Source organism: Protopterus annectens, chromosome 2.part0 (genome assembly GCF_019279795.1).
Source record: "Protopterus annectens isolate FY-2018-M chromosome 2.part0, PAN1.0, whole genome shotgun sequence".
NCBI classification, from domain to species: Eukaryota; Metazoa; Chordata; order Ceratodontiformes; family Protopteridae; genus Protopterus; species Protopterus annectens.
Genome location: NC_056728.1, coordinates 485,386,699 through 485,413,920, shown reverse-complemented (window position 1 = coordinate 485,413,920; position 27,222 = coordinate 485,386,699). Strand labels below are relative to the sequence as shown.

Sequence of the window (27,222 nt, the reverse complement as noted above, 5' to 3'; positions counted from 1 at the left end):
ACACACACACACACACACACACACACACACTCTAAAACCTTTGAAGATATTTGTAACAAAGTCCTGTGTTGCAGACTTGTCTGATGTTGACATTGTCTGAGCTGTGCCTTTTGCTGTTTCCCAGATATTATACTCATAAGCTAAATTACTTAACTCTTTCTCTGCTGAAGGGGAAAACAAGACCTCTTCACCATAGTCAAACATTTTATTCCTTTGGGCAATTAATGATTAAATCTTTGGCAACTGTGTTTTCTAGAAATACAGCATTTCTAGAGTCATATCTCATAATTTTTATAAGTTTTGGCTTGACAATTATAAAGTATTGTCCCAGTATTTGGTTTTCTGAAAGCTTTTCAACTTATTTCACAGAACTCCCTGATAGATCACCAACCTCAAGCCTCCAAAAGGTACAAAGGAGGTGCCCCAATGATCCGTTGCTATAGGTGTTATTTTTCAGGTTGAAATTGAGTATAGGTAGGATTGTACACAACATTTAAATATATAGTTAATGGAACTTTCTCTGGTTCATCCCAGAAGACTCCTAATATAAATGATAAATGCCTCCAATATCCATATCCTTCCATGGAAAGACTCAGGGTCACAGTAACCCATTCCCCATTGCCAGTAAATTGTCATGCATCCAATATCTGTTTGTTGCCTTCTGCATAATCCTAGGAAGGAATTTAATCACTTTTACAAACATAGGACCCCTGTCATTATTAGCATGAAATTATTGTCCATGACATGATGTTGAAATGGCTACCAAAATGGGTCATGCAACTAATCCGGTTTCAGCATGACCACTGAAAACATACACTTGCTCAATAATTCTTGTTCTGAAATATATTAGTAACACACACACACACACACACACACACACACACACACACACACACACACACACACACACACACCGCACACACACACTGTATTGAGGTTTAACAAGACTCCTTCAACAGTATGGACAGGAGCTAGGGAGTGTAAAGAGTCAGTTTCTAAACGTCTGCAATTATGCATTATTTATGGAAACCCAGTCTCACCATCATCAGGGGATAACTACACATACCGTGAGATCCAGCAGAAGTGAGAGGCCTGCTCATGTTTACATTGGATTTCATAAACCAACTATGAGAGTCTGCAAGAAGCTTCAGAACTAGCTATCATGAGCCCTAGCTCATTTAAGGCACCTTTTCAAAGTTAAACATTTTCAGAGAGGTTTACCTTCCATGCCAGGGTAACAAGGTGAGTAACCTGACTTCTGTCAGTTTGTGAGTTTCTGATTTGTGTATTTTAAGTAGAAATATATATTCTGTTTGGGTCATTTCCTAAATTTCTATGAAAGGATTAAAGAGAAACAGTATGATACAAATCGTTTAGATGTGATACTGATACATGGACACAAAGATGATAAAAGAACCATTGGTATACCATACCTACACTGGTGAGAGAGATGAGGAGCTATCTTTTCAAGAATATTGTTCAGGCATATCAGCTGATAACATGTAATGCATATTGATTAGCAAATCCTGTGCAGTAACTGAGAATTTAGATAAATTAATTTGTTTCTTTATGTCTATTTGTTGAACAGAAAAGTCTGACTGGGCAAAAAAGAGACTTTTCAGCAGAGGCCCAGAGAGAAAAGCTCCACAGAAATTTATAAAATGTCATACATTAATACAAAAACATAAATGTCACATATCATAAATGCTTTATGGAGACACAAGATTAAACAAAACCATTAAATAAAATACATGAACATTATATAGATCTTGCAATATATTGATGAACCTATATTAATATACACCGTATAAACATTAATTAATGTAGTAGCTATTTGTGAGTAATTGAATTGCGTGTTTTGATTTCATAACAAAGGTCAAGTAAGGTGGAAAGAAACAACGTACTGCAGATAGATATAGTTAAATGAGAGAGAGAGAGAGGTAAGATAGTTAAGTCTTACTTAGGGCAACTTTAAAGTGTGAAAACCAATATAAGACTTTTGTTTTTAAACGGAGAGAAAAAAAACTCATGTATAGTAACACTAGGATGCAGTAAAACAGTAAACAATAAATAAATAGTAGCTTTTGGTGCTTACAGCTAAGGTATTAGCCTAGGGTTGAGCAGTAGCATGGCCATGAGTTACTTAAACATTGTTTAAACTGATTTTGATAACTTTTAATTTTTTCAGTTTGCTTTAAGTGTAGTAGTAGTGAGTTTTAACATTTGGAGACACAGCATGAGTCAGTTATTAGCAGTTTTATTAGATTTGGTGGTGAGTGAAAGTGATTTATTTTGAGAGTGTAGTTCTCTGGCTGGGGTATAATATTTTTTGGTGTTTAGTAGTGCTGGAAAACTTCTAGTTTTATATATATATATATATATATATATATATATATATATAATTTATTTATTTATTTTTGCCCTTCTAGACTCATGTTGTAAATTTGTCAATAATTCTGATTCTTTCCTGGCATTGTCACTGGCTTCCTTTAAAATCTAGAAGGGCAAAAAAGAGAATATGGAAAATTAAAAAAAGCACACATAATAGTATTCAAGACCATGAGAGAATATGGAAAATTATAAAGGTATACATAACAGTGAGGTCATTCAGTTTTGACTGGGCTGGGGCAGAGTGGATGAGAGTGACATATCTACATTTTGCTTTATGATTGCATACTTGAAGGCTGTGTGAAGAGTGGAGCAAGTATTGAACTCTGTAGGACTCCAATGGAAACAGATAGGAATGGTGAAAAAGTCTTGGAGCTATGGAGCTATAGATTAACAGTTTAATAGGTGTTTGCTAGCCTAAGGACCACAAAGGCCTTTTTAAGCCTAGCCATGGATCCCAAATCTCTGACAAGTTCTGGTACCCTTGACATGTGTAAGCAGGGGCTTGGGAGATAAAACATTTACAAGCAGGAGCCTGGGAGATGAACCATTTACAGGTTGCTTGTCTCCATTAGACACATAGGTGCCCAGCCAGAGATAAATTTCCTGTTCCCCTTTTCAAAGTTAAATTGTGGTAGCTATGGTGAGATACACGCTGAGAAGGTACCATAACATGTACACCACTGTGTAAGTGTCATGATAATTTTTCCTTATTCAGTAACCACCCTAACACTGTGCTGCATGGTGCTTTATCATGGAGACATGCAGAACTGCTTGGGGCTCAACAAGCCGAATACTAATGAGGCATTCCAGAGGCATGGCATATGCTAATTAACCAGGCAATCTCTTCCCAGAACTGCCACTAATAAGGCATCTACATCGCCAGCCCCACCACATTGCAGTATTGAACATGACCAAAAGGCTGTGTTCAACTGCCTACCATGACTGTGGTACAGGGACTGGAGGGTGGGGAGAATCCATATACAGCAGAAAATATGTTTAAATGGAAGTGCAGCTACCATACCAAAGGCAGTATGGAGATTGGGGGTGGGGGGCACACGAATCACGAGGAATTACTCTTAAATGGAAGTGCAGTAACCACACTAATAGTAGTATGGGGATGGGGACACACTAAACACCAAGGATTACTTTAAAATGGAAGCACTGTACTGACACCAACAGTAGTATGGGGACTGGGGATGGGATGGAGTGATTCTGTAGATACAAGGGATTACTTTTCTATCAATAACAGTATGAGTAATGAAGGTGGGGAACCAGGAGACATCAGGGATACCATGTACACCTCTGTGTACATGTTGCAGTAAAGTTTTCTCATTCAGTAACTACTCTGATGACATACTAGACATCAGAATGGGGATTGGTGGGGGGGTTGGGAGGTGAAATGAAAAGATACCAGGAATAAATCAAGGATTAAATTGTCATAATGGCACCAACAGCAGAATGAGGAGGGGACGGGGATTCACTAGACATCAGAAATTATTCCTAAAAGGAAGTGTGCAAGTGTAACCAATGGCAATATGAAAATCTGTGGTGGGGGTGAACTAGCCCCCACAGCATAACAGGTACATTCATATCTGTTATGGGGGTGGGGTAAAAATGGGAAGACAGAGAGGTTAAGGACAGGTAAGGGGACAGTGATGCATGTGTGTATATGTCTTGGGAGGAAAGTTACTTCTTATATGAGCAGCAGTTTACTACCATGATATTGAAATCACCAATGGTCTACACATTGTGGTAGCAAATGCAATTCATAGACATCCAAATTAACCAGCAGTGCATGCACAGACACACACACACACACACACACACACACACATGCACACACATGCACACACATGCACACACACGCACACACACACACACACACACAGACACACACACACACGCATGCACACACAAACATACACACACACACACACACACACACACACACACACACACACACACACACACATATACACAGGCTTGTAAAATAGTATGAATGTTTAGTATAGTATAGTATAATAAATAGCAAACTAAAATGTCACTACAATAAGCCTTTCATTACATACCTAAGAAATTTATTGAGGTCCCCATGCTTCATGTATTCAAATACCATGATCAGTGGATCACCTTCTACACAAACTCCATAGAATGTCACAATGTGCTCATGTTGTAAATTTGTCAATAATTCTGCTTCTCGATGGAAGTCTTTCCTGGCATTGTCACTGGCTTCTTTTAAAGTCTAGAAAAGCAAAAATGACAATATGTAAAATTTAAAAATCAAACGTACTAGTATTCAAGATCATGAGAGAATATGGAAAATTATAAAGGAATACATTAACAGTATTCAAGACAGTATATTCTTTTCTGTATATTAGTACCATTCTGCATTGATTCCCACACAAGGAAATGAAGAATGAAATGAAATCTTTCTGCTGGATTAGTATGTGAGATATGGTATCATTAACATTTTTTCATGAAATAATTTAATGACCTGTATCAGTAACACATACACATTAGACTAGAAAGCATTTATGAAATTATTTGACATAATTCCTGAAGAAAAGAATGCATGCAGTTTTATTTTATTTATAAAATGATAATGGAATATCATATGCTTTTGATGAATTAAAAAAGAAGGAGAAATGAACTGTCATATAACTGTATGGCTGAGGTAAGACACCATTATGCAGAAATGAGCCTTTGAGACAGCAAACAGTGAGTTTACATGCTCCCTGTTAAAATGCAAGACTCATTTCTGGTTATCAAGCTAGTTAAAACAATTTAAATGTGATTTTGACAAAAAACTGTGAGTTTCACAGCTTATTATTGCACATTTAGATTTTTAGGGGACAGGCCTTCCAGGGCACCTGTCTTGGGGGGGTGTGGGCTGTACCTCTGTACCCCTACAACTTATATATACTAACTGCAAAATCTCTGTACCACAGGGTAAGTGGAATATTTCAAAATACCACAATGTTGGAATTAGGATATCATCACTTAATTTCACTTACATATTTGCTTTTCATAATATCAGAGTTAGAGTCCTCAGAATTCCAGCAGGGACACATGTTGTCATAATTCTTTAGCAGCTGACTACAATATCACATTTGCCTATGGCACTGAACAGCTAACAACAATGGTACTTAAGTGATCCTCTCAGTTCTTTGTCTTAAGTTATTGATATTCACCAAAAGTATGGTGTTGACGTAAATTTGGTAAAAATTACTCTACAGCTCTCAACAGTTTAACTATTTTTAGTCCAAGTTTGCAACATGCCATGTATATGACCCTATTAACATATATGTTATCATTATACAACTTTATGGAAATGGAAATTTCATATAGCAGCTATGAAATCTAATCAAAGTGATTGCAAAATCATACTTTGCCATATGGCTGTGTACAAATACTCCCACAGTATATAGTCTAATATTCTAAGATAATTTGAAATTTGGGTGGGATTAATTTGGGGGAATTAATTACACTTATTTAACTGAGAGGATATATTCTTCATCATAAAGAATGCACATAGCTTTTTTTTTTTTCATTTTCTGGTATTTTAAAATAAAATACCACAGTGCCCATTTCTATGTTTAATATTATATAATCTTGCATTAGTAACATTTTGCATTCCTTCAGAAGTGTGGTTGATACTACCCCTGTATAACGTTTTTCTTTGGGAAAGGAACTCGTACATTAAATTAAGAAATATCACATATATACAGTAGTTCTCCTGCATAAACTAAATATTTTGTACTATAATATACCTAAAACCCTCAGACACTGCTCTTACAGGGTCTAGGAGAATATACCAAAGGCTGTTATTTAGACAGTCTTCTAAACATGGAAACACTCTTTAAATCTTCAAGTCTACGTAAGTGGCTGTTCATAGAAACAAATTTTCAAGACTACAATTCTTATTTAGTCACAAAACCATCATGGCAGAAATAGCAATTTTTTATTACTGCCAATGACTTCAAGGATGTAAAATATACTGTTTGTATGCACCTGTGGCTAACTAAAATATTTGGACTATACATTAGTATACATGAGTTTGGGGAAGACAACTGTACTTCATAGAATGACTAATTTCTATTTTGTATCACAACTTTCACAGTAACAGACTTCTACACTATTTCACAGGATAACTAGCTAAGTCTATGTACGTTAATCACAATTTGTTAGTTAAGTACAATTTTGTACAAGGGAAATACATGATGCAATGCTCAAATTCATACTTAACTTATGTTTTCCCTAGCAGGCAAATGACTCCAATTGTGTGCAGACACCTATGACTCTAGCATTCTTCGATTATAATAAAACTAACTTTCAGGTCTCTGCATCTTTTGTGAAATGTGATTCCTCCTTTGTTACAATTTTTTTTTGTTCAGACTTCCTGTTGACGCAACTCAAAAGTGACAATGTCAATAAACTGATTGATCTATGGTCATGTGATAGTACTTCTGACAAGCATCCTTCTCACATATTATGTCATATTACACAAGTACTGCTTTTAGTTTTCAGTGTTTTACTTTAGAAAATAACACAAACATTAGAAGAGACAAAACTTGTTCATGACAGTATATTTGCTGACTGTCTCTGTCTGAGATCATTTATAACTTGCTGAAGTAGCTTTACACGGAGACTGGAAACTGCCATTCCTACTGTAAACTTGAACTCTGTGTAGGGATGACCTAACAGGTCTCTTCCTGTGTCCATATCATACATGGAGCATCAGTATCGCTACAGAAAACCCCCACATGGAAGGCACAGAATAAAACATTACAGCCGGGTTAGAGTGGGTATGCACTGGTTGAGGACGGGATATAAGGATTGCTTCCAGATTATGTATGGTTTTGAATTTACTGTTTTTTGTTTTTTCCATGCTCTCTCTCCAAAACTTTCATCTTACAGTGAATCTTTGAAATGTGGGAAGTAGATTCATGGAACGTTAAAGGCCTCCAGAACTTGAAGAAGAGGAAACTGGTGTTACATGTACTGTTGAAGGCTAAGGCGTGGTTTATCCTACTCCAAGAAACGCATTTAATGAATGATCAATGGGGTGATGTTAAAAAAAAGAAATGGATTAGAGAAGTAGTAGTATCTGAAGGTAAGTCAAATAGTGCTGGGGTAGCCATAATTATTAAAGATCAATACAAGGAAAAGATATTAGATTCTAATACAGATAAAAATGGACTGTGGTGCTATGTTATTCTTTCGTCTACCTTGTTCCCTCGAATTTTTGTTCTTTCGTAGTCTGTTTGGTTTTTGGAATCGTTATTTGATAAACCTATTTTACTTTTAAATATATATGCTCCCTGTAATGACCAACAACTATTTATAGCATCACTATATTCAATTTTAACACAATTTGATAGATATTATGTAATTGTTGGAGGTGATTGGAATACCTACCAGAATCCGAAGTTGGATAGATCTTGTCCACAAAGAGCATTTAACAAGCATGCTCTATTAGCACTGAATGATCTTAAAGGAGACTTTCAATTATATGATCCATTTCATTATCTGAATAACGATAATAGTACAAGCAATTTTACCTTTTATTCCCCATGTCATAAAATGTGGTCCAGAATTGATTTCTTCCTGATTTCAAGAGTATTGATCAATCTAGAGCCTACAATTATGGTACATGCCCGTTATATATCAGACCATTCTAAAATTTAGTTGAGTTTTACTAAGGGGGTAAAAGATACTTTGAGACAAAGAGGTTATAATTGGTCTCTTAATCCAAATCTATTGAATAAGGAGGATATAATACTGGAAATTACAAAGTACCTGAAAGACTTATTGATTGGTTTAGGGAAACAACAATTTGCCCCAGATATTGAATGGGCAACAGTTAAAGCTCAAATAAGAGGGACACTTTTGCAAAAAGCATCTTATCATAAAAAGATATTAAACAAAGATATTCAAACTTTAGAAATAAAAATTAAATTACTTGATCAAGAACTGATTAGAGATTTTAATGAGGAACTGATTAAATGTCAAAAGGATCTCTTTTTACTTCAGAATAGTAGATTAACATTTCAAGAGTACAAGACATTAGTGAGGTATGCCAGTCATGTTCAAACACCATCAAGAGCGTTAGCTAGGATCATTAATCAAACAAAACCAATCGTGCAGATTTCGGAAATACAATTTAATAATAAAATATATTCTAAAACTGAGGAGGTTCTTAATATCTTTGAGAAAATATACACTAATATTTATGCTGGACAAAAGGATATGACCCCTAACAGGAATTATGAACAATTTCTACAGTCAATTAAGTTTCCAACAATAGGAGAGGACATTCAAAATGACTTGGTTAAACCGATATCTGAAGAAGAAATAGTATATGTAATTCAGCATATGAAATCACATAAATCACCAGGTCCTGATGGCTTGACAGTGGAATTTTATAAAAAATTGGCAGATATTTTTGGTAAGATACTTTCAGTTGTGTTTAACTACATAATTAGGAATAAAATTAATGATCCACACCTTAACGCCTCAAAAACTATTTTTATACATAAAGCCAATTCAGATCCTCAAATTCCGGATAATTATAGACCGATATCATTAATAAATATAGACATGAAAATTCTAACCTCTATTATAGCATCTAGACTGAAGAGAATCATGACTCATATCATTTCTAAAGAACAGACTGGTTTTATGGCAGGTAGACAAACCAGTGATAATACACTCACACTACATACTATGTTAGAGCATGCTAAGCAAAATAATTTAAATATTTATGCCCTTATAATTGATGCCCAGAAAGCCTTTGATAGGGTTGATACAAATTTCTTGTTTGATCTTTTACCGTATTTTAATATATCACATGGGTTTGTCCAAATGTTACAAATATTATATAGTAATCCCTATACTACATTGTATATTAATAAAAACTTCTCTAAAAGAATACAGATTAAGACTGGAACACGCCAGGGTTGCCCTTTGTCCCCTTTATTATTTAATATCTATCTTGAACCATTGTTTTTATATATTAAACAAAATGTTTATCATAATGTCCCAATAATTTATGGAACTAAAATATTAATGGCAGCTTTTGCTTACGATCTTAGCATTTATTGTGCATCTCCATTATCAGATACTGAAAAATTATTGAATGCTGTTAATGAGTTCTCAAAAGTGTCTAATTATAAAATTAACTTGAAAAAAAACAATATCTTCCCTTTAAAGACACCTAAACCTTTTTCGTTATTGCCCTTAGTGGGACAGGTATCATTTAAAGAAAATATTAAATATCTAGGTATTGAGTTCTCTACTGATAATAAAGACTTTTATAGTAATAATATTAAAGCAATCTGGGAACAAATAATTTCTGATTTTGGGAGATGGAAAAATTTACGACTGCCAATATTAGCAAAAGTTTCAATTATCAAAATGAACATATTACCACGATTACTGTATATTTTAGGTCAGCCAATTTATTACTTTCAAGTCGTTTTTAAACGGATTCATAAAGAATTGGCTAAATTCATTTGGGAACCAAAGAAAACCAGGATATCTTATGATAAATTAATGACCCCAAAAATAGAGGAGAACTGGAATTACCTAATTTTGAAATGTATTATTTAATTGTAAATTCTAATAGAATTTTAAGAATTGCCAATTATGATATAAATAATACTAAGTGGACACCACCTTGGGTAGTTCTGAATTATAAATATATTCTAAAGTTAAATATCAATCCTAAAGCAATACTTTTTTAGGTAAGGATACATTGAAATTCTATGGGATTATTGAACACATCAAAACGAACATACTCTCTTTACATAATTTATTTCATTTATTAGATTTGGTTCAACATATGATGGTTTTTCAACCCTTTCATAAGAATCCTAATTTAAAATTGAATAATCAACTAATTGATCTCAACAAGTTTCCATTGATAGTTAATCTAACTTTGATTGATATATATAAACATCTTGACAGTTCGGCCAACCAAATAAGACAAGAACTTAACTTACCTAAAAATTATCTGGTTATTCTGAGGCAAATTAGAGAACTCACTATAAGCTATTTTAAAAGTTTTAAACCGGAAGAAGAGGCTATTAATAGATGCTCTTTGTTGTGGAAAGCTCTCCAACAGGATCTTAAATATATCATGACAGCAAATCAAGTAATTAAAGAATTTCAATTTCATGATAAAATTTTGTTATCAAACTACTGGGAAGAGAAAATCTTACTGACAGATAGAAATAATATGTTAAAAGCAATTGACTTGACCATCAAATCTACTTCTCTTCAAAAATTAATATATACCCAGTTGATGATTTGGAACAATGCATATTATACACGTCTTACCCTGCATAAATTTAATCCCAAAAATTCACCAACTTGTCCATACTGTAAGAATCAACCAGCTGATCTTCTTCATATGTTCTGGAGTTGTAAATGTATTTTCAAACTTTGGAATTCCCTTAAGATCCAACTTCAAAAGGTGGGTTACCAGAGTACAATGTTATCATGGAAATTTATGATTCTGCATATTCCCCCGAGAGAGATCCCTAAATCACAAATTATTATATATATTAATATTTTTCTATTAATGAAGCTTTATATAGCTTCAAATTGGTTAGTCCCATCTAAAACTTCATGGCAGAACTTTAGAGTTCTAGCGACAAAACATATATTGGCTCATAAATTACTATTAAACCCACAAAATAAAAATGTTAATAATCCAAAAATTTGGGAACAGATTTTTAATATTATACTAGCATAGTATTTTCAACTTGGAAATATTAATAATTATTTATGTGTGTGGAGAGAATTTAGTAATCAACTGTCTATTACTTGCATTTATTCTTATGCTTTTTTATATTTAACTGTATTACATGGAAGCATTCTTGTAAATATTGTATATAGAGTGTCGTTATTAGTGATATTAGTTAATGCTTGATTTGTGAATATATGTTATTTTTGTTCTTATTTGTGTTTGAAAGTAATATAACAATAAAGATTTATTATGGAAAAAAAAACATTACAGCCAACAATTAACTGTGCAGTATTGTTTGAGTTAAATAAACTTTTAGTTTTATAAGGTCTATAATTTATTTGCTGTTTTTGAAGTTTCATGCCTCTGTACAATTAATTGCTAGCATTAGTACCACCTTTTTAGCTGTACATTTCCAGTATTTCCTTTTAAAATATCAACAAAATTAAGAACTGCTGTAGGACTTGGAAATTTATTTCGTTTACATTGGGGGGATTAATTTGGGGGAATTAATTACACTTATTTTTGTTTTATTATTTTGTAAACCAGCATTTATAACTTTGAGCACATAACACTAGAAACAGTAAACAACCTAAGTTAGAACAGCATTCCAATGTAAATGACAAAAACTGGTTACATATATCGGAAGTGTTATGATTTAAGTGTAGCACTATGTTTTCAGCACTCAGATGTAGCATTGTTCCTCCTAGAATTACTGACTTTCTTTGTCAGACCTGTTTTCAATGCACATATATAAAGGATCATTATCACTAACTGTACAGAGTCTGGTATCTGAAAACCTTCTGTTCAGAAAAATAATATGGTGTTTCTCTTCTGGACCCTCTATAATTTTCAAAATTAAGTTGTATGGTATTTGATTCTATTTGGTGGTAGATGTAAACAGATGAGAGGAAAGAAACACTACAACAAATGATTCATCTAGGTCTAATTAAAGATGTGAGTTCGTATCCGCATATGTGTGTGTGTGTGTGTGTGTGTGTGTGTGTGTGTGTGAGAGTGTGTGTGTGTGTGTTTGTGTGTGTGTGTGTGTGTGTGTGTGTGTGTGTGTGTGTGTGTGTGTGTGTGTGTGTGTGTGTGTGTGTGTGTGTGTGTGTGTGTGTGTGTGTGTGTGTGTGTGTGTGTGTGTGTGTGTGTACAAAACTGGAAGTAAGGAATATAAAACAGAGATATTTAGGGTTTTATTATTTAATCATGAAAAGGACTTCATTAAACTAAATAACAAACATTCAATCACATTTGTAAATATATCAGACCACTTAATCATGTGTTCTAAGATCCAATAACATTCAAGCTAAAATGGTAAAAATAATAATCTACGGCAACACATAATCAAACACAAACATTTTCTTACTAAAAAACATCATTTAATTCAATCTTCTAATTTTTAATAATGGTTTAATACTTTAAACAGCATTTAAGTCAAGCAGTGTAATAGGTTTGGTCAGTGTGCCTGTTTATTACTGGGTTCTGCATGTGGCAAATGCTGTCAGTGGTGAAGGTCTTTGAATTGTGTTATACCTGAACACTTAGATTAGGCGGGGTCACTATAAAAGTGAAAACTATCATGGACTTCACATCAACTGACCAAAATAATTGGTAGAGAAGTGTTAGTTTGTGCACTGGATTCTGTACTTTCCTATCTGGTTTATAACTCTGGAATCTTTGGAAAAATCTGGAAAAAAGGCAGAGCTGGGCAATAAAAAGCAAGGAATTCATAGTACTGGACTATATACCTGTGACATGATAGTTTGTCTGTTCATGTTGAATCATATCTAACTCCTATACTGACCCCATGATCAGCTATCACCATCAGCGCAGTTTACTTAGAAAGTAAGAAATAGAAGGAGACTGACAACCCTTTTTTACATATCCCAAACAATATATATATATATATATATATATATATATATATATATATGTATAGATCTACCTGAGAACAACGAAACCTCTAAACGTCGACAATGAAAACACCGACGCCAGAAGACCGACAATGGAAATAATCGACAGTTCGAAATCCGAACGCTGAAAACACCGACATGCGAAATGAGCGCGACTGTGTAAGTATGCGATAGTGATGGACTTTAGGGTTAGGGTGCGGGTAAGATAAGTGTGCGTTAGTGACTGACTTTAAGGTTAGGGTGCGGGTAAGGTAAGTGTGCGATAGTGACGGACTTTAGGGCTAGGGTGCGGGTAAGGTAAGTGTGTAATAATGATGGACCTTAGGGTTAGGGTTTGGGTTAAGGTTAACGAATAGATAGTTGTGTATGTAAGGTTTAGTGTAGGTGTGTAAGGTTTTTGGTGTGCTTGTTTTGTGTGTGTGTTTTTCGGAAAAGGAATTTGTTTTGTTTTGTTGACTGTCGGGATTGTGGTTTGTCGGGCATGTGAACTTTCGTGTTTTTGAACTTTTGGTTTTGTGGTGTCGGTGATCTCGTTGTCAGTGTTTTCGCTTGTCGGTGTTATCAGGTAGATCCATATATATATATATATATATATATATATATATATATATATATATATACACAGTAGATAGATAGATATAGACATATAGATATAGATTTAGATATAGATATAGATATCAGTATCATTCCATGTAGTAGGAGGAAACCAGAGTTCCCAGAAAAAAACCCATGTGAACACAGGGAGGACATGGAAACTCTGCAGAGAAGGTATCCCAGCTGAGAACTGAACAGAAGCTCTGGTTGTGAGGTGACAAAGCTGTTCACTGTCCCAGCTGAGAACTGAACAGAAGCTCTGGTTGTGAGGTGACAAAGCTGTTCACTGTACCATTGTTCCACCTTGACAGCACAATATTGTTAGTTTAATAACCAGAAATCTTTATGAAACTCAATTTATGTTTCATGACTGTAACGTTCTAGGTATGGACTGGGAGATGTAATACTTTTCAAAAGAAAGTCATAATGCTTACATTATACAATCCAAAATAACTACATACAGTATGGCACTAGCAATGTCAGAAGGGACAAATGTCTGGTCAATATATTTATTCCTATCTCTTTGAACACTACCACCATCAATAGTGTCTTTGATCTTCTAGGTAGCGCTGAAGATAACTTCCAGAAATTAGAGTTTCAGATAAATGGAAAATGGGGTATATTGTGAGGAATCTAGATGGATCTTCTAATTTAAAAAAAAATTCTTGATATCATGATGAGCTAGATAAACAATGATCTCTTTTCTGAAAATAAATGAACAATGCAACACATTGGGTCTTACAGAAACCCATAGTTATTAATGGTAACATAAATAACATAAACCATGCTAAAAATCTAATACCAATAATCACTATCACTTTTTCTTTCAAAATGAATATCTGTGATATTAAAATATGTTGCTATTGCATGATAATGTCCAGTTTGGAAACTATTTCTTTCAGAAAACTCACTGTTATTAATGACACTATAGACAAGTCAGGACAGGTAATTGGTTTTGATAGATATTTTTGCATATACTGTTGCAATGATGCTACAGGCCTTGGAAGTGACTACTATACATGTCAAAGTTAATATTACTTTTAAGGATCTTTAGATAGCAGGCCAGATTAGACATGTTCCCTGCTCTTCATAAACATAGTATGTTTAGTAAATTACAGTCTAGAGATTAGAAACTAACACCTTTGTTTGTCATTGAAGTAGGGTTTGCTTGGCGAATTACATAAAGCACTTACATGGCATTGCATGAAATTCATGTGCAGAAACACTGTGCATGATAGTGCACATATATACAGATCTATGATACACACATTAGGTATGTGCAACACAAGTGACACGCCATTACAAAGCTAGGACACCTGAGGCTTACTCTGTCAGTATGTGATTGGTGCTCAGTCATTTATGGGAAGCTGGCATAATGGTTAAGATGTTTGCCTTAAAGACACAAGGTATAGGGTTTGATTCTCATGTGGGGTAACCAACTAGGCTTAAAATGGCCCACAAGGGCAGTAAGCCTAGTACTAACCTATGAACCTATGATATACTGCACTGATTTACCAGGGTACGGTGCAGAAAAGTACCAGCCACTATACCCTCACAAACTTTTCTGAGGTAAACATACACCCAATATAGCTGCAGAACTGGAGCAAGAAGCACATGAGACACCAGCATGTATGTAAGCAACCAGATTAACTGGGAGGGGTAAATGACTACAGACGTACCTATCAGCTGCTAGATGAAATGGGAAGGTGATGTGTCTATACGGCTACATATGAGCTGTCAGATGAACTGGAAATGCAACATGTCTGTACAACTTTTTAACAATTTTTAATTAGGGCTTGATTGATTGTAAGGCGGGTTTCTATTAAATTATGTGAATCTGCTTTGTATTTCATCTGATGAAGTCTAGGAGGTTCTCAGACAAAAACACAGTTAATCTATTGAGGACATTTATTATTTTTAGTCCTTTTTGCCAATAAACGAGTGAAAACTATCTTGGTGTCCTTATCTGCCAGTCCAGTATTTTTGGTTACTAATGTCTGTACAACTGCCTATGACTTGCCATTGTAAGCACACTGTTGTTTGGTGAATCCTTTTGCTTTCAAAGGTCACTTATAACCTAGTAACAAGAATTTCATCCATATTAATTTTTGTTTAATTTTCTACCAATAGCAATACTGAAGAGTTGTGTGAAGAGCTGCAAGTTGTAACAAGCAATAACTGTGGTGGCATTATATTGCAGAATAGCCTGTACTTTGCTCGATTATTTATTAAGTACACCAGTGCTTCAATACAAAAGAAAGGTCGATGACACTATAAACTTACCGCTATCTTGCTTAGTTGACTATTCTGTTTTATGAAATATGTTCCTCAGACAGTGATTACTTTGTCAGTAACCATGATGCCAATACTTTATGGCATTTAACATCCAAGCCAAGAAATAATGACATAAGGAAGGATAAAAGATGTCCTGTTTAATTACTTAGACTTTTGCATTAGTCTTTAGACTGCAACATACGTTTCTCTTTCTCACCTGCTTCCTTCTTTCTCAGTGGATAGTGCCCTCTGACCTCTTTTGGTTATATTTCCATCTCTCTTGGTCATGAAAGTGTAGTGATTCTCAGTAAAGGAGCCATGTTCATGAGCATCAGAAAGTAATGTGTTTTTAAGTGAAACTCTACAGAATATAGTCACAATCATGCAGCATGTTTAACTCCTGTCAGAGTATCATCATATCCAAAGACACTGTATTATCCCCCTACTTTCCATTACTGTCTCACTGCCTTTGTATCATCCATCTTCCGTTACTCTAGTTCTCCTCTTTCTGCTTTCCTTCCTGTCTCCATTTATTTCTATGTTTCTTTTTGTTTTCCTCTTCTTACTCTCTGCCACTCATCCCTCTCTAACATTATGACAAATAGGTGCGATAGTTCATTTAGATGCTTTAATACATAGAAACGCATCAGGATGGAGATCAGCATCATAAAATATAAGCAAACTGATTAACAGACAGACCTTACATACATATGTTTACATCTCAACAGCTTACTACAAAATGGCAGTCAGGCTTGCACGTGCTCAGTATTTATACAATTGTGCAATCCCTCACATAGCTTCTTAAAGGTACATACACACACATTCATTTACATCCTCCCTCTTAAAATGATTGCCCTTAGTAAAAAACAACATTGGAGTTAGGCATGCATTATTATACACATTAGAAACAAACACAATGTTCATGTCCAAGTTGCTGTGTATCTATTACATGGTCTTGAGATATGACCTGATCTGGTAACATAACAATCTGAACTGAATTTAGCAACAGGGACAGCCATCAGTGAATATTTTGTGTCAGGAAATTCTGGATTAAATGCTTCTTCAACAGATTGTTTTTCACTGACCAGTTTTTCTTGACACACGGAACCAACAATTGACTACAGACTGGTAATGTGTTTCTGGTTTGTCTTGATAGAAGTATCTCAGCAGGTGAATCAAGATGTTTATCATGAGGAATGTTTCTGAGATTCAAGAGATTCAGGAAAACATCACTATTGTATCATTTGGACTTCTCTAGTAACTGTTTTGCACTTTGAACTGCACGTTCTGCCAAACCATTTGACTGCGGATGCTCAGGGCTATTCGTGCCATGAGTAAAGTCTCATTCTTCAGCAAATCTTTTGCCTGTTGGCTTGTAAACTGCATGCCATTGTCAAAAATAACTTTGTGTGGACTACCATGGACTGCAAAATGATGCTTCATCTTAGTAATGACAGTACTGGATGCTAGCTTAAGAAGTAGGTCAATCTTGAACCAATTGGAATAAGAATCTACTAACACCAAGTAATGTTGACCATTCCACTTGAAAATGTTGTTTGCTACTGTCGGCCAAGATAGTTCAGGAGTCTGGTTTAGCTGAAGTGGTTCCTTCTGTTGATATGGCTTAGTACTGTTACACACACAACAAGATAAAAGTACTCTCTCGATGTCTTGTGACATAGAAGACCAGAATACTAGACCTCTCACCCTTCTTTTGGTAGAGTCAGTTCCTTGGTGACCAAGATGCAAGATAGCAATATACTCTTGTTGCAAGGACTTTGGAACAATTGCTTTTGGACCTTTCATAATGATACGTTTGTCAGACAAAATCCCATCTCTGTATGGAAAATAAGGTTACATTTCTTGAGGTAAACTAGATTGCTTTGATGGCCATCCTTGTTTGATAAAGTGGTTTAGCCTTTGTAAAACTGGATCTGTGGCTTTATGATCTCTCATCTCATCAAGATATGTGGAAGAAAAATTTCTCAGTTCTATGACTTCAAAATCAAGGTTCTTATTCTCAGGCTGTTCAGTGGTGTTTCTGGACAATCTGGACAATGTATCAGCAAGATAAAAAAGTTTGCCTTTATTGTAGGCAAGAGTGAAATTATAATTTTGCAATCTCAACATCAAGCATTGCAATCTGTCTGGAGCTGAATGTATAGTTTTTCCTCAAGATAGTGACTAGAGGTTGGTAGTCTGTTTCGATCTGGATAGGTGTACCATAAACCTAATCATGGAGTTTTGAACATGCAAACACAATTGCCAAAAGCCCTTTCTTTTATTTCAGCATACTGCATTTCAGTGTGGGTAAGAGTTCTCGATACATAAGCAACAGTTTGACCCTCTTGTAGAATGACTGCACCTAAACCAAATTTTGAAGCATCACATAAAAGATTAACTGGCTTGTGAACATCATAGTATGTGAGAGTTGGTGAACTGGCAATTCTCTGTTTTAAGACATTAAATGCTCTTTGGTGTTGTTCTAACCAAGACCAGGCTGCGTCTTTATGTGTCAACTCTCTGAGCGGTGCTGAAAGTTGGCTCAAATCTGGAATGAACTTACATAGGTAGTTAACAATGCCAAGGAAATGTTGCAGGGCTTGCACATTGTCTGGAGCTGGCATCTCAAAAATGGCTGCTTGTTTAGAAGGATCTGGTCATAGGCCTGGACTGGTAAATAAATGACCAACATAAATGACCTCTTGTAGCCTGAATTTGCATTTCTGTGGATTGAGCTTAGGATTCACTTGACGTGCCATTTCCAGAACTTTTCTGAGGTTTCTGTCATGGTCAGCTTCACCTTTATCTCCTACTAGTATGTCATCTACTATAATAGCACAATGATACCCTGAAAAAAGTTACTCCATTGCTCATTGAAAGACTTCATTTGCAGAATTTATCCCAAATGGCAATCTCAAAAATCTGTATCTACCAAACGGAGTACTGAACATAGTTAGCAATGAGGATTTTTTTGTCAAGCTGAATTTGCATCTAGGACAGAAAAAAACAGTGCCATTTAAGAACTGCAACTTCTTCGACTGTGCACATTGGATGATGAGGTCTTTTTAGTGCTTTGTTCAAATCTCATGGATCGATACATATTCTGATGTCATCTGAGCTTTTTTTATGAGCTACCACCATGGAAGATACCCATTCAGTAGGAGTAGATGAACTAACTGGACAAATCACACCTTGTTGCAGCATTTTATCTACCTCAGCTTTGACTCTGTCCTGCAAGGCTATTGGACCTTTTCGAGCTGGCCTGATAACTGGACTGATATTTGGGTTTAACTTCATGGAGTACACAACTGGAAGCTTCCCTAATTTGTCTTTGAAAAGATCAGCATAGGTATAAACAATATACTGGGTGAAATTGGAGTAGTGGTCTTTTAAGATAACATAATGGACTTCCTTATTAAATGAAAGCAGTCCCTTTTTCAAACTGTCTCTGAGCCCTAATACTGACTGGGTGTGCCTCTTGACCACATAAAATAACAAGTCACAACATCTTCCAGCAGAGTAACATGAAAGCACTACTGAGCCTTTGGTATGAATTTCTTCGCCTCCATACGCAACAAGCTTTGCACACTTTACCAAATCAAGCCTTTCACCATAATGCACTCTAACAAATGTTTCTGCTGACAATACATTGCACTTGGAACCTGTATCAGCCTTGAGCTCTGTGGATTTTCCATTTATCTGAACAGTACAAAATACTTCATTCTTTGGTCTTAAATCCACTGCATTGACTGTTTCATGAAGCACTGACACACCATCAACATAAAGAGTAGGGTTGCAGCTTTCTAATTGATCAACTCATTTCTTAAAATGTTCCCTTTTAATGAAAGAATGTGGGCCTTTTGATTTACAAAACCTTTTGAAATTATTCCATTTATTAAATTTGTGGCATTGCTGACCAAAAGCTAAACATTTCTCCTTTTTAGATTCAGGATTTCCACCACAGTTATGACAGTTGGCAATGAAACTGGGTGGGGCCCCAGGTTTTGAGTTTCCTGACTCACTCTTATGCTTCAGTGAGACTGACCAAACTCTGGAATTTTCTAGAAAGTTATGGGGTTTACCAGTGAGTGCTGCTAGGGCTACAGTTGCTGCCATGTACTTGGGCCTGTTTCTTTTAAAATATGTACTGCATACTATCAACATGCGCTCTAGACTTTACTGAAAGCATGCATCTCTCATTAGTAAGCATATCTGTGTGCTTTTCTGTGAGCTGTGATCTGACAAATCTCAATGGCCTTATTCAAAGTTAAATCACTGTCATGAAGCAAAATCTTTCTCACAGCATCATCTTTAATACCACAAACAAGTTTGTCCTTTATCAACTCATCCCTTAAATCACCAGATCTGCACATTTTAGCTTTATTTCTCAAGTCAGTTATATATGCTGCAAATGTTTCACCAGGCTTTTGATCCCTTGTGTAAAATAAGTGCCCTTCCATTGTAACATTTGCCTGGGGTTACACATTTCTCTAAATTTACATTTTAAGCACTCAAGATCCTCCTATGGCTCAACTGGTACAAATTATGACATTCCCCCCCCCCCTCTCCTGTATAGACAGCAGGTGCACACACAAATGAATGCTCTCTTTCAATGGCTTCTGACCCAGCTTAATTAAGTAGAATAAATGCCTTTGTATGGGCATCTTTATCGGAAAATGCTGCCTGTATGAAAATGCTGTATTCTTGCTCAAACATTCTCCAGTTCTCTGCAATATTATTGTCAAACACAACTGCACTAGGTTTTTGAAATCTGTCTCCCATGACCACAAAGTATGCACACATACAGTGAAAAATATGGTCCTTGTATTTATGTATGAGCAAACTACAATGCTTATAATAACATTCAAATGCACTATAAACTCTTTGAAACACTATACTTTGCAAAATATGCTCTGTAATAGCTGTATAGTGAAAATGCAGTTGTTTCCTTTTATTTTATTCATTTTATGCAATTTGGACTTTATTTCAAACATTTCCTGTAGTAACTTGAATATTATTATCAATATTGGACACATTGCTTTATCTGAATATTGTTTAGTGCGTTCTGTATGCCTTGTTTCATATTTTGGAAATAAGAAATATTTGAGCACGTTTTAACATCTGAAACTCATTTCTGACCTGTTTTGTGAATTATATGTGCAGTAGGGATGATCCACTCCTATATATTCCTCCAAAACAAACCAGGTGCCTCTCGGATTTAAACTGAAGAAACTGGAACTCTTTCTGGCAACAAGTCATTTTGGCCATGCTTCCTTTAACACCATGCCCCTTTCAACATGCTACTTCTGACACCATGTCCTTTTAGACTTGCCATTTCTGATACCATGTATCTCATCCCTCTCTAATATAGATGATAAGCAGGCAGGGTAGTTTGTTTAGATGCTTTAATACATAGAAACACATTAAGATGGAAAGCAGCATCATAAAATATAAACAAACATTAACAGACAGACCTCACATACATGTACGTGCTTACATCTCAACAGCTTACAAGAAAATGGCAGTCAGGCTCAGTATTTATACACTTTTGCAAGCCCTCAGATAGTTTCTTAAAGGTACATACAAACACATTGATCTACGCTGTCCCCATTTATTCTTTTGACACTCCCTCCTTCCTGTCTTTATCTTCCTCCTTCCCATCTTTGCCTCGTCTCTGTCTTTCATGCTTCAGTCTTTCCTTCCTCCATCACTCTTCCCTCCTGAGGAGCAAATCTATCCGTATAGAATATTTTTCCAATAGTTCACTATATGGCTTTAAAGATAAGGCTACTGAAAATTATGGGCCTGTGACTGGAGTCAGTGCAGGGACTGCCCTAATGGACAGGGCTGATTATAGTGTTTCTTCATTCTTCTTCTTCTTCATTCTTTAGGTTCATAGCCTGTAGACAGAGATTTAAATGAAGATGTTTAGGAGAGGTTTGGTTAGGTGAAACTTTAAGCGTACTATTTTGCAACTGGCTATGTTGTTTGGCCCTGTGGAAGTTTATTTATTTTTTTTAAAAGAAGACATTTGAGACTTTATCAATATTGTTGACAAGGGGGTTGGCCTGGGCTGGTATGGGGAGACCAAGAGTATAATGGGTGGAGTGAAATTAGACCTGAATATATTAGCCAGGTATTGGTTAAGTATTCTGGGTGGGTGTGGGCAGGATTATTTACTATGAGCTTAGATCATGGTGTGGTTTTACTTGAATAGTTAAAAAAGGCCTTATGCTTGTTTATAGTGTCAGTTGCTAGTTTGAACTCATAGGTGTCCTTGATTCATCTCATAGTATTCTTGAGTTTTTTACTAATTTAGATAAGTTTTGTTTAAAACAGCTGGGAGGGAGTCAAGATTTATTATAATGATAAGAACGTATGCATTGTATCACTTAATTTGTTGATTCTAAGCAACGGATTGGATGTTTGATATTTTTATTATTTTGCATATGGCAGAAGAGGATGGGTCTGTGTTCGAGCATTGAAAAAAATTACAGCTAATGGCTAATATTGAAACATTAAACAGTAAAAGTTTAACATACAGAAAAAAAAGCTTAACAGAGAAAAATAGTTCATTGAATGGCCATAGCTGGCCATCAACCAGGAAGTACCACAATGCATAAGGTAAGCAAGGGAAACTTTTTTTTTTTAATTTTGCCCTATTCCCCACTGTAGTGTGATTATGGAGTTGCCATATACAGTATAATTGGGGAAATAGAGCCTCCCCGAAGGTTACATTCACAATGTTGGCCAACTATGGCCATTCAATGAATTTTTAGGTATGTTAATCTTTCACTCGAAGAGGACAGCTTTCTTTGTGCAGTGATTTAATAAGTCATAAAGTTCCTTGGTTGGGACAGGAATGTTGATATTTAATGACTGCAGGTGATTGGACCATTTATATTTTTTGAAAAAGAAAAATCTAATATGTTGGCTTTCTCTGAGGTTTCAGAATGTAGATGGATTACAGGGATTAGAGAGGCTGGTGTGGAGAGAGAAGGTCATGGCTAAGTAGTCTGATTTATCAAGAGAAGCAAACAGTGTGGCTGGACAGAAGGCAGTGTAGTTCATTAAGTCAAGGCCTAGGAGATGTGGGCTGGTAGGTAGAGTAATTGTCTAGCTTAGTCATCTAGAGCTGATAACGTTGAAAAGGGCATTGAAGTAGCAGTTGATGGATATGCATGTGGAACACCTGCTATTTTAGAAAATAAGTCTCCTAATTAAAAGTTTTTTCACTTGACTTTTTGCTGTGGGAACTTGCTGAGGTATTCTATATGTTTCTTTAGGAACATGAAGTATGATATGTAATTATTAATAAACTAAACACCTTTTTTGCTTAGAATAATTTGGTTCTAAACTAAATCAAGATCATGGTCTTCAGGAATGAAAAGCATCTGTATGAAATCTGTAATTAGTATAGATTCAGTGCCAACTTCACCCCCCTCTCACCCCCTAAATGGCCCATCTCAATACCGGAAGATTGCCAAATTCTGGTAATAACGGCCACACAGGTAAAAAACGCACTCTCCAAAGCTAAGAATACAGCATCCATGGGACCAGATGACATCCCGGGCTGTGTACTACATGAAGTACAATATGAACTGGCACCTCACCTAAGTGTCATGTTTAATCATAGCCTCACCTCAGGTTTCGTGCCCACTGAGTGGTGGAGAGCTACAGTTATCCCACTCCACAAGGGGGATCCACCTTGGATCCCGGAAACTACCATCCCATCAGTCTGACAAGCCTTATCTGCAAGGCCATGGAGCGTATTATTATGGAACTTATAAACAAAGACATTGGCAACCTTCAAACACTGGACTCCACCCAGTTTGGGTTCGTGAAGGGACGATCTTGTCTCCTGAACCTGATTGACTTCTTCGAATCAGTCTCCAGAGCCATGGACAAGGGTAAGGTGGTCCACAAACCCTATCTAGACCTTGCCAAGACGTTTGACACCATCCCCCACTCTGGAATCATAGATAAACTTACTAAGCTGGGCATTAATCCCTACGTCACCCAATGGGTTGCTAACTGGCTTACTGATAGAACGCACACTGTAAAAGTAGCCGACTCCAAATCCAGCTCCAGACAAGTGACAAGTGGAGTACCTCAGGGTTCAGTCCTGGGACCGCTCTTGTTTGGCATCTACTTCTCTGAAGTACAGGCCAACACAAAGGGACTCTGGATAACAAAGTTTGCAGATGACTGCAAACTGGAAGCCATTATTGAATCCCCAAATGATGTGGATACTCTACAAAAGGGTCTTACAGAAACAGATGCTTGGTGCCAGAGCCATGGGCTCAAGCTCAATGCCAAGAAATGTATAGTTATCCCCTTTGGGAAAAAACATGTATCCGTGAATTACCATATAGGTGGCAGTACACTAAACACTGAAAGTATGATAAGAGACTTAGGGACACAGGTGGACAGTGGTCTCACCTTCGATAACCACATTGCCACAACAGTCAGGAAATCCTTCTATGTGGCACACCTCATCACTAAGGGCTTTTCATCCAGAAAAAAGGAGATCATTGTCCCACTGTACTCATCCCTCATTAGACCCATTATAGAATACAATGCCCCACTTGGTATGTACCTCTCAAGACATCTGCAACAACTGGAATGGCCGCAGAAATACCTCACTAAAAGAATTACAGGCCTAAAGCAGATGCCCTACGCTGACTGACTTAAAAAACTCCAGCTATACTCTGTCGCATATCGTCTACTCAGAGGCGATCTTTGCTTAACATACAAGGCCATGTCAAACCCAGAGCTGTTGGACATGCTACACTTAAAGAAATTCAAGTCCCTCAGAGCCACACGCTCCAGGGATCTAAACCTTGTCATCACAATAAACAAAACATTCTGGAGGGATAGGTTCCTGTCCCAGAGACTCCCCAGACTCTGGAATAGATTGCCCATACATGTCAAGCAGAGTGCCTTTTTGGTCCTCTTCAAAAGGAACCTTGATGATTGGATGTGAGAAAGGAAATTCACCCCGGGGATCACATCAGTCGCCCTGCTAGACAGGGGTCCAGGGAAGTAAATAGTGTGGGAAGAAATAGCCAGGGAATTGTTATGGTTAGGCTTGTATAGGCCCTAGGGCTGATAGCCTAGTACCAACCTATGAACCTATGAACCTATACACCACGGCCTGAACTAGTCATCCTGGATGAGTGATAGGAAGGGAATCTCAGAATAAAAGGAGTGCTTCATGTACACTGAAAATAGGTTTCAGTAGCTATACTAGTAAAAGAAAGTTTTACACATAAAAAGAAAGTTTCCAAGTTGGACGTTTTGCCTTTGAGGTCTAGTCTGCTGAGCAGAAATGCCCTGATATCTGGCAGACTAGAATTTGTCAGGTTGGAATGATAACTTCACTTAGACTAAAAAATGTGCTATGAGGGTGGAAAGGTTTTTGTCAGTATACAAAAACTCTTAAATGATAGGTGCAGCCAATCCATGGTGAATCAGGAGTCTGTCTACCATTTTATCCCAGGTGGTAGCAAACTGTACCCTTCCACAATTACACCATTTACATAACCAATATTTGAAGCAGGGGATGGTTGATACCAGTTTTGGTGTTGTGCTAAGTAAGGGCAGATTGCTACTCAATAGCAATAATTTTCATTCTTGAGAGCCTGTGATGAGAGCTCTTTTATGCTTGTCTGAATCTCCTCTGAGATGAGCCACGTGAGAATTCTTACCCCAACATGAACTACCACAAGGTCATACTCATACTGTGAATACTTTAGTACCTGGAAGCCCTGTTGTGTGTATGCATGTTTAAGTGCTTGTGTGTGTGTGAATTTGTGAGATGACAGTGAACAACATGCAAACAATAATGAAATTATGGGACACTAGGACATCAGATAATTGAATATGCAGTGTAGCAAATGAAAATAACATCGTCTGCTAGACAGTGATGATGGACCACATTAAAATCAAAATTATTTAAAGCTGTTTTGTTAAATAATCTCCTCCTTGATAATAACAAGAAGTAAGAATTTCTAGAAATTGTTATTTTTGATGTGTAACTCTTACATCGAAAGACAATCCCCTCTGACAATATTGATAGTATCCAAAATTTCTGCACTGAGTATTTCGTTGGTGGAGACTTCATTAACTGAGTCCTTTTTAAGGCCAAAGTACAACAAACCCAAACAAAACTGTATTTTTGGAGTACAGACAGTCCCATATAGAAAACTGGATTGAAATGGGAAGCATAGCTTCCACTTAACAAAATCAATCTTCTGTTTTTCCACACAGCTTTGAATTATTAGTTCTTAAGACACTGCCTCTTCCAAGCAAACTTTAAATTTGTCTCTCTCCTTGGAACATAACTATTTTGATAGTGTTTAGAAGCCTTAATAGAAATGCAGAGAACAGAGAATGTCTACACAGTATTTCAGGCATATGTGGAAAAGATGAAGGAAAGGCAGAAGCAAGGGTGTAGCCAGGCATACATTTTGTACTCTACTAAGTACATTTTTCTGAGCATCATATTAACATGTTTTTTTTTAGGTTATATTATGTTTACAACTGTCTAAATGAATGCCTTTAACAAGAGGTAAAATATTGATAGTCTAAAAACAACAGTTTAATAGTTTTGGTGGTAGCTGAAAACATTTAAGTGCTTGGGGGCAGTATTTTGAGAAATGTGTCATTTTAAGTGATAGGTATGAGGGTAGCACTAAGAGCTTGTGAGTACAAAATGCAATTTGCTTGCTTCACCCTTGGGCAGAAATACAGGATATAGAGAGTGAGGTTGTAGCCTGTAAGGGACTAGCTTGAACTTTTGACAGAGTTAATAGATTAGAAGTCTGGCTGCCGTGTTGTTGCAGTGGTTAGCTTTGTTGCCTCACAGCAAGAGGCTCTCCAGTTCGATTCTTGGCTGGTGTGTCTTCTGTGTGGAGTCTGCATGTCCTCCCCATGATTGATGGAACATTAAAAAGGCATGCAGGTAGATGCATGAATGCATGTGGGCCTTCTCTGAAGGTTGGGCGCTAGCTGGCAACTCGACACTGTAAAAATCCAATGCCAGTCATAAGCAGACCAGAGATCTGCTGTGGTGATCCCTAACTGGGAAAAGCTGAAAGACTTTTTAATAGATTGGCAGTGACAGCTCTGTATGTTAATATTCCCCCCTGTCATGGTCTCTTTTGTCACACCAGGTGAATGCAGAGAATATACTTATACCTCTCAACCTCTTAGAGCAAGAAATCTGGACAAAGACATCAATAAAAGTGGGACAAAGGACCAAAAATAGGGACAATTTACAAATATAAT

General features: G+C 36.3%; 1 protein-coding gene across 2 annotated transcripts in view; it reads right to left on the bottom strand.

Moving 5' to 3' along the window:
- Positions 1 to 27,222, bottom strand: part of NTRK2 (neurotrophic receptor tyrosine kinase 2) — a 1,124,811-nt gene that overhangs the window by 152,087 nt on the left and 945,502 nt on the right. For both annotated transcript variants that reach the window (XM_044060895.1, XM_044060896.1), the window contains exon 14: positions 4,461 to 4,633. In XM_044060895.1, coding sequence (XP_043916830.1) covers positions 4,461 to 4,633 — 173 coding nt within the window. The remainder of the gene's footprint in view (positions 1 to 4,460; positions 4,634 to 27,222) is intronic.